Source organism: Chrysochloris asiatica, unplaced genomic scaffold, assembly GCF_000296735.1.
Source record: "Chrysochloris asiatica unplaced genomic scaffold, ChrAsi1.0 scaffold00061, whole genome shotgun sequence".
In the NCBI taxonomy this organism is placed as follows: domain Eukaryota; kingdom Metazoa; phylum Chordata; class Mammalia; order Afrosoricida; family Chrysochloridae; genus Chrysochloris; species Chrysochloris asiatica.
In genome coordinates this window covers 9034875-9043532 of record NW_006408579.1, presented here as the reverse complement: position 1 = coordinate 9043532, position 8658 = coordinate 9034875, and the positions used below count along the sequence as shown (strand labels likewise).

General features: G+C 38.8%; 1 protein-coding gene across 2 annotated transcripts in view; it reads right to left on the bottom strand.

Annotated features, from left to right (window-relative positions):
- Nucleotides 1-216: 216 nt before the first annotated feature.
- LSAMP (limbic system-associated membrane protein) overlaps nucleotides 217-8658 on the bottom strand; it is a 1036759-nt gene continuing 1028317 nt past the window's right edge. The window contains exons 8-9 of one of the 2 annotated variants that reach the window (XM_006864160.1): nucleotides 7554-7586; nucleotides 217-847 (exon numbers count right to left, since the gene is read on the bottom strand). In XM_006864160.1, coding sequence (XP_006864222.1) covers nucleotides 750-847; nucleotides 7554-7586 — 131 coding nt within the window. In that variant the 3' untranslated portion in view covers nucleotides 217-749. The remainder of the gene's footprint in view (nucleotides 848-7553; nucleotides 7587-8658) is intronic. The other variant, XM_006864161.1, reaches the window with a different exon arrangement.

Sequence of the window (8658 nt, the reverse complement as noted above, 5' to 3'; positions counted from 1 at the left end):
GAGAGACTTGAGCACGCGCGCACAGTTGATAAGATTAAAATGGCACTTCCTAGCATTGCAGCGGCATGACGAGTGCTCAGGGGGAGGAGGAATAAGGAGGGAGGAGAATCTGAGGAAGGGTAGAGAGGGAATATCTGGATGGAGCCGGGGAGACAGAGCGCACTGGAGGGAGAGGTATGCTCTTAAAAGTTAGAGAGAGAGTGGAGGCAGGGAAGCCAAAGAAAAGCTCAACACAGAATTCCAGCGTGGTTTCCATTGATAGTCTGAAGTGGCTCAAATAAAAATGCAATAAAAAGATTATAGAAATATCAACACCAAAGGCAAGACCTTATTTCTTTTCTTTTTTCCCCCACAGATGAAAAAGGATGAAGGAAGGATAAGGGGTGGTGATGGTGATTAATATCCATCTGGCACTGCTTTACTTGCGTTATTTTTACAACCCCGGGATGTCCTTAGCATGATGTAGTCTTTGCACTGCATACATTTGCTTAGATATACACATATTCTGGTCAAACGTTTCCCACCCTGAATTATTCTCTTTATTTATTTTTTAATTGATGGATTTAAATTTTTTCTAAAATGTTATATTTTCTTCTTCATTTTCTTATTTCCCCCTTCATTTAATAAACACACAAAGTTGTGAAATCAGTGGTCTCCCCCATCGAGTATGCTCTCTCTCTTTGTATCTTATGTGACGCATTTTTGTGTGTTTTTTTTTTAATTATTATTATTATTAAATTTGAATTCTATTAACATTTGCTGAGAAGGCAGAGCAGAGATGCTGCCAGCAGCCACAGTGGTACGGCCAGACTGATGGATCCGTTGATTCCTCTCACCGACCCAGGTCCTGCAGAGCAACAGAGAGAGAGAAGAGAGAACCGTTATAGCCATATAATCTGTGCCTGTTGGCACTAACTATATCAGAAGTAAGGCTTGGCTAGGTAGCACATCACATAAGTAGTGTGGGGATTTAGGAGTATCTTAAGGGATATCCTTGGTTGAGTCAGTATTAAATGTAAATGTTCTTGCCAAGAAGAGCCTAAACTGCCTATTGCGATGTCTCTGATGGCCCAGCTAGACTCTTGTTCGTCATACCACCTTGCTTGCTCTACACAGCAGCAGTTCCTCCAGGTCAGCATTCAGGAAGGCTCCCAGAAATGACAAGGGTCCTTCCAAGGCCAGGCATGGTCTCTTTGGCTGATTCATTACAGCAACTTCATCAATAAAACATGGAATCAATCCATGCCTTCATTTCTCAGAAGAGAAGTCATCATTATTTATTGATTAATGGGGTGGGGAATTGTTTCAAAACAATATTTATTTATTTACTTAACAAGGAGCACTGGTGGCCCAGTGGTTTAGCACTGGCAACTGTTTGCTAATAGAAAGGCTGGCAGTTTGAACCCACCAGTCGATCAGTGGTGAAAAAGATGGGGCAGTCTACTTCTGAAAAGATTGGATCACCTGTTGTTGTTAAGTGCCATCAGTGTGTTCCGACTCCTAGCGACCCTGTAAAGGGTTTCCAAGGGGCAGATGGTGAATTTGAACGTCCAACTTTGCAGGTCAAACCAACCTTACACTTCAGTCCATTAATCCACAGTGCCACACCAGGACTATAGCCTTTGAAACCCTATGGGGCAGTTCTACTCTTTCCTACAGGGTCACTATTGTTTAGAACCTTAGCAGCAAGACAGAAAATAAGCCAACACACTTAGAATCTTAGGAAACAACATGGGATCCTCTTGTTCAATCTCTTCACTTGATATTGAAAAAAATAAACAAAACCCAAACTACAATCAGGGGCCTTGAATGGTTAGGAGGCAGGTTTGAACGGAAACTTGAACTCACCAAGTTCAATCTGGAGGGGAAGCCTGCATGTTTCCCGCTACCACCTTAGTTTCTTTAGTGTGGACATGATTTAGGAGTGGGGATCTGTGTCTGACAGAGAGTTAGATGGAGAAGAAGATGGGAAAGGGGTTTGTTCATAGAAGAAGGAGAACTGTGACAGATAAGTCCAATGGAAGAACTCACCTCCTACACTTCACTTGTTCTAGTTTAGATATATATGGATACATTAAAAGAAGAAAATATGAATATTTTCACTACAGACATTTTGGAATTTAAGACTTAATATTTAGACAGTGATGTTCAAATGGAAAAAAAAATGCTGTTGTTGTAGGTCACTTTGAAGTTTTGAGGGCATACATACAGGTAAATGTTCATGAATGAGTATGCGTTAAAATGTGTGTCTGCTTAAAACTACATTGTTTGCAAAGGACAGGAAAATATCCTCTAGTATGTTAATGCATGGCATACCAGATCTGGAGGTAAAATAATATGGCAAAAATGCTGAATTCAAGCATGGCCTCCAAATCTGTTTTATGTAAATAACAACAATGACAACATCAAAACCAGAACACAATTACATAGCACTACAACCATCCTGGATGGCGGGTTCTGTAAGTAACCCAGGTTTACAAGGAGAGACTGTGGGACAGAGTGGTTATGCACACTAAAGCAGTGTTTATTTTGCTACTATTACTGAATCTACACAACTGGTAGTAGAGGGCTGGGATCCAGAGTCTGTACTTACCAGTAGCACACAGTGAAGCTTCACAGTGAAAGGGTGCAGGGAGTTACTTGTCAAACAATGAAATTGGGATTTATTTAAAGAACAATCAGAAAAAACAAACGATGAGGGACATACATTATCTTTTCAAAGAAACTGAAATGAGTTTCAAGAAAGCACAATTGAGTAGAAGGTTTCTTAAGGCTACTAAAAATGTTGTTATTGTAAGTTGCTGCTGAGTTGATTCTGGCTTGTGGAGACACCAGTTGTGCGGAGTAGACCATACCAATGCCATGACCTACTATCTTCTGACTCTAGACTTAGTGGCCAGAGTAGAACTCCCTCATAGTGTTTTGAAGGCTGTACATCTTTACATAAGCAGACTGCCACATTGTTCTCCTGCAGAGCAATTAGTAGGTTTGAACCACAGACCATTTGGTTAGCTGCTGAGTGCTTTAACCACCATGCCACTGGGGCACTTTAATAACTATACATAGGTATTGTCTAAAGTGAATATCTTGTACAAAGATATGGAAAAACAGGATAAACAACTTAAATCTGCAACAAATCAATTCTCTAATGTCGTGACTGGCTGTAGGATCCTATTAACATAAGGCACTTTAGTTATCTGAAGGTCCATGTCTTTCATGAGGAATTAAGATTCAGCAGGATTATTTATTCTGCCTAAAGAACCTGACTAGTGATTGTCAATCAGGTACTATAATCCAGGTATTCTAAGTCTTAGCTCAAAAGCCCTTCAAATTGCTGTTTTCCCCTTTAAAACTTGAATAGAACCTCTGTCCCCTCAGGAGCTAGAAGAAAGGACTTTTTAGTTTTTGTTTTTGTTTGCCTTTTGGGACCGTCAAACCTTCTTAATGGAAACTTCTCAGAGTTTATGGTCTAATGTCAATGTTATTTTCCTATAAATTTTCTTAAATTACCATGGGCTGCCAAAAGAACAAACAGCTCTGTGTTGGAAGACGTTCAGCCAGAGTGCTCCTTGGAGGCCAAGATGGCCAGACTTTGTCTCTCATACTTCGGACATATAGTCAGGAGGGACAAGTTGCTGGAGAAGGATATCATGTTTGGTAAGGTGGAAGGTAAGAGAAAAAGAGGAAGACCCCCACCAAGATGTATTGGCCAAGTGGCAGCATCGATGGACTCAAGCGTGGCCACACTTGTGAGGTTATTCCAGGACCTGGCAGTGTTATGTTCTGTTGTGCATAGAGTTGCTATGAGTCAGTACCGACTCAATGGCACCTAACAACAGCAACACTATACACTGGATAATATGAGCTCCTTGATACATTTGATAAAAAGCTACAAAAGTCCGTTTGGTTTGTTGTTGTGTGTCATTGAGTCCATTCCAACTCAGAGTGGTCAGATAGGACAGAATAGAACTACCCCAGATGGTTTCCAAGGCAGTAATCTCTATGGAAGCAGACTGCCGTATCTTTCTCCTATAGAGTGGCTGGTAGGTTCAAGCCACCCTGGTATAACACTGCAAGATAATGCATTGGATCACAAGATTATTTTGCACTGCAAAGTCAGCAGTTCAAACCCACTATCTGCTCCTCAGAAATCCTATACAGGATCACTATGGGTTGGAGCTGACTCTATGGCAATTAACAACAACAGAAACAAGTACACATCATATGTGTTATTATAATTATTAACTGTTGCTTTCATATGCTATATTCTGTTATGCATAAGAAATCTCAGTATGCCTGTGTTAATTATCTTTAATTTTATACTTAATAGGAGTATTAGTACATATATTTACTGCATTTTGTACATCTGTTAAAGATATCTTCATTTCTCTCAACTATTATTTATTAAGTGCTCTCATATAGCTATTTAATGTGCTTATATTACTTGCTCTTTTCATAATTGGTTTTGAGAGTAAATAAATAGGCTTGAAAAAATGCTAGGGTAAATGGGTGCTAGTTGGGGAATCATCACAAGTGTGTATGCAATTATAGATATATATGACTGCATAGAAGACTACTTCAGTTAATGGCTATTTCAGAGAAGAATAATCAGCAAAATCATTAATTATGTTTTAGTTCATAGTTATGAAATTTCTGCTTATTTGTGGAAATGCAAATGATAAATCTTATTTCCCACACCAGATGGCCAGGCTCAGCAAGTGCTTTCATATCCTGACAGATATAATGAAAGCAAGAGTCTGCAAACATAAATTAGTCTTAAGAATAGATAGGCAAATAGAACCATAATTCAAAAATTTGCTACATGTTTTTCATATAACAGACACAAATCAATCCTCATATTTAGCCACATTCTGTATGTGTATATGCATATGTGCACACACATGTAAGTGTGGTATCTCGTAAGCATTCCAAAAATGATGGCACTGTCATCATTATTATTAACTATAAAAGTTTGGATTAAAGAAAAGCATGAGATACTAACTTGAGTCAAAGGCATTGGTTCAACAAATGGGGTCAAGGCATTTAATGTTTGACCTGAGGGAGCAAAATACAGTTGTGTCAAGACTGAATCTCACATCAGCATCCCAGACTAGGTCATGGTTCTCAGCTTCAGCTACAGGTTGGTAAGTAAAGTTTTCTGTCAACGTGAATGCCGGACTGCCTTTGCTATGACACTGCTTGTGATTAAAGACAAGATTGACAAACCATTCTGAAATTGAGGGACATAGCATTTCCTGGAACATCTCTATAGTATAAATCAAATGCAAGATCCTGAACCAGTTAATTTGTCTCTCAATAACAAGTCAAAGAAAGGACAAGGTATTTGTCTTGCTTTTTAGAGAGCAGGGTGTTTGGACAATTTGAATCTGGCTGACATGGTTCTATTGCTTCTTCTGAATTCTTAGTGCTCATTGCCTGGATATGGGACTAGATTTACTCAAAATGGTTGTTTATAATGCCCTCAGTGATCCTTGACCATTCCTTCATTCACTAAAGATTCAGAGCTTAACTTTTCATTCTTTTTTAGAATCATTAAGAGTTGGCTGAGTATCTGAAAACAAATCTAAAACTGGAAACAACATATAAAACAAAAGAAAGGAAATACTCTTCTGAAACTCCCCAGTATCTTTGCTCAATGTTATCTAATGTGCAGACTAAGGCACTTTGGTTTACTAGGAAGCCAGATTTAAAGAGAAGCTTCATAAGACTGACTCTGGCGCCACCTGCTATGCATTTTCCGACAATACAGTTTCTTCTGGGTGAATGAATTGTGGATTACAGTCTATATTCTCCAGACTGCAGCAGATTGCTGTTGTTCAGCTGCCATCAAGTTGGCCGAGTGGTGTCGGCATATGAAGTGTATTGACCAGAAACTGAACCCAGATTACCCACATGAAAGCAAGACTCCTACCATTGAACCACCACCGCCCTTGGAGCAGATTGTTCTTGTTGTAAAGTGCTTTTGAGTTGGTTGTGACTCATAGTGACGCTATATAGAGTTTCTAAGGAGCGACTGGTGAGTTTGAACCACTTACCTTGCAAATCAAACTGACCTTGAAGTTCAGTACTTTATCCCACAGTGTCAAACAGGAAATATTTATGTTTACTGTAGTAGTGCGTCTTAGAATTACATTTAAGTTCTTCCAACATAGACCTCTATACATTGTTTCCCCCCATCTGTAAAGCGAGATTCCAGTAAGGCTGAGAAGTATTCTCACAGTAAAGTTGGAATTATGGTTGCTTTTTTATTTGTTTTATTTTTTCTTTTCATTAGAACAGTATAAAATATTTTGACAGGAAAAATTTTGAAATCCTTAGATCAATACTTATAATTTTTTCCGGTGACAGTAAGAGCCTATCTTGATGGTCTTTGAAATAAAAAATAAGCATGAGCCCCATTTGTCTACCCACATTAAAATCCTGAAGGACTGCATGTTCCAGTGTGTTACTCCAACCACTTCAGATGTAATTGGTTCTCATGGAATTGGGGAGAGAAGAAATGCTGAAGAGGACAGTAGTTTACCCTTTGTTGGCATGAATGATGCTGGTCCTATGCATACATTCTTGGTTGCCTCTTTCCTGCTGCCTTCTGTGAAGATCTGCTAAAGCTGATCATGAATTCTTGGGAGTAAGTAACAAAGTGTCTATAATCTCTGTGGCTGTTGGTCACTAATAAGGTCTAGGTCTCACAAGAATAAGTTTTCATAGTGAAAATGCTCTTGGCTTTCCTAGCCCTTTTGAGGAAGACAAATGGGTAGTCACAAGGACTTAAGGAGAAGGGTAGCTGGCTGGCCACACAGTGACTCTGTGACTCTGGTCTGGGATACAACACTGCTTGGGAATATAATCTGTTGGATTTGTAAATAAGACACTGCAGAATCGTCAACTGTTTGTATTTTAGAATTTATTTATGAATTTTGGTGTCTATTATCTGCGTAGAGGAAAGTACCTAAATTATGTGCCAGGTGACTGATGAAAGTATGTGTGATAGTTTACAGGGCACAAGCAGATAGTTCCTGGGAGACCCCAGAAGCCCAGGTTTACTGTGGCAGAGTGAGGTTCTGAGAGAAGGATGTAGCAGGAGGAAATGTAACTGCTCAACTGAATCCTATAAAGAGATACGGCTCTATTTCCTTTAGCAGTGCATCTATTTGAGTAGCCAACAAGTAGACCATAAGTAGACTCTGTGTCTCTTCTGAGCGAGTGCATTCATTGGACAGTAAGTATTTCCAAAATGCAACTATCTAAGAATTAAGGTAAAGAAAGTGGAAGGGAAAGAAATTTCTCAGTTCCAGAGATTTAATAATGAATAGCCAGTCAAAAGCAATATAGGAATCTTGGGTTGGATGGTAACTTTTATGACTCTGTTCACAAGTTAAGAAAAATCTGTACAAAACTATGGCAAATGTGTTATGGAAGTTATTAATGCAAGTTACTGAAATGAAATAAACTCAAATATGTAAAACTACAATATGTTGCTATGAAATCTCAATTTTAAACATACAGAAGTTAATCAGAAATGAGAACCATACCTTTTTGCTTGAAGTGCACGGTGGTGCCAATTTCTAAAAAAAGAAATATTTAGCAAAACAAAAACAACAAAACATTTTTTTACCAATTAGGAATAAACATGAAGGTAATCTGTACTCTCCACTGAAAGAAGAATGAGATAAAAGGCAAAAAGAACAATCCAGTAGGATCAGATATTGATAGAGATTGAAAGAAAGGAAAAAGTAAATAGACTTTTGCTAGAACAGTTGGTCTGCACCTAGAGGTTGCAAAATGTGATTTGCAACAACAAAGAGCTTGTGTTATATGTTCTATATGTAGACAAGAACTCGTGAGTATGAAACCTTGACTCCAATTTTATGGTCTTGTCTCCAGCTCTTGAAGACAAAACATTTTGCCTCTGATTGATTCCACAGAAGACAATTGACCTAGTGTAGTGGTTACAAATCAGGCTGTGAACCTTAAGGTCAGCAGTTCGAAACTACCAGCTGCTCCCGTAAAGATTTCCAGCCTGGGAAACCCTGTACAGGGTCGCTATGAGTTGGAAACGACTCCATGGCCCATCACAACATGCAGACCGAGTCCATTCCAACATTAAAACTTTTGCACTTGTTTGATTGTTTTTCTTTAAGATCTTTGTTAATCAGTCACTTCCTCAGATTTCTGCTGTAATGCCATCAACTCAGGAATGACTTCCATGATCACCTTATCAAAACTAGTACACCTTGTTTCCATCTGTATTCCTTTATCCTGTTTTACTAATCTGAACAACACAACATTATTGGTATCATAGTCCATGTTGATTTATTTGGTTATTTGTGGTTTGTCTCATCCATTAGAATGTACACTCCATGAAGGCATCAACAGTGTGTTCCTTGTCTACTATTATATATCTGGTGTGTTGGCAGTTCAAGCTCACCAGCAGCTCCTCGGAAATCCTATATAGGGTCATTATGAGTCAGAAATGACTCGACGGCACTTAACAACAACAACAACAACTACATTGGAGCCTGGTATGTAGCAGACATTCAATATCTATTTGATTACTATAGAAATAAATCTCAGAGTATCTCAAGACACCACGAATTGCCTTTTAAGTGTCCATATCAAGTAAATTACAGCACTCTT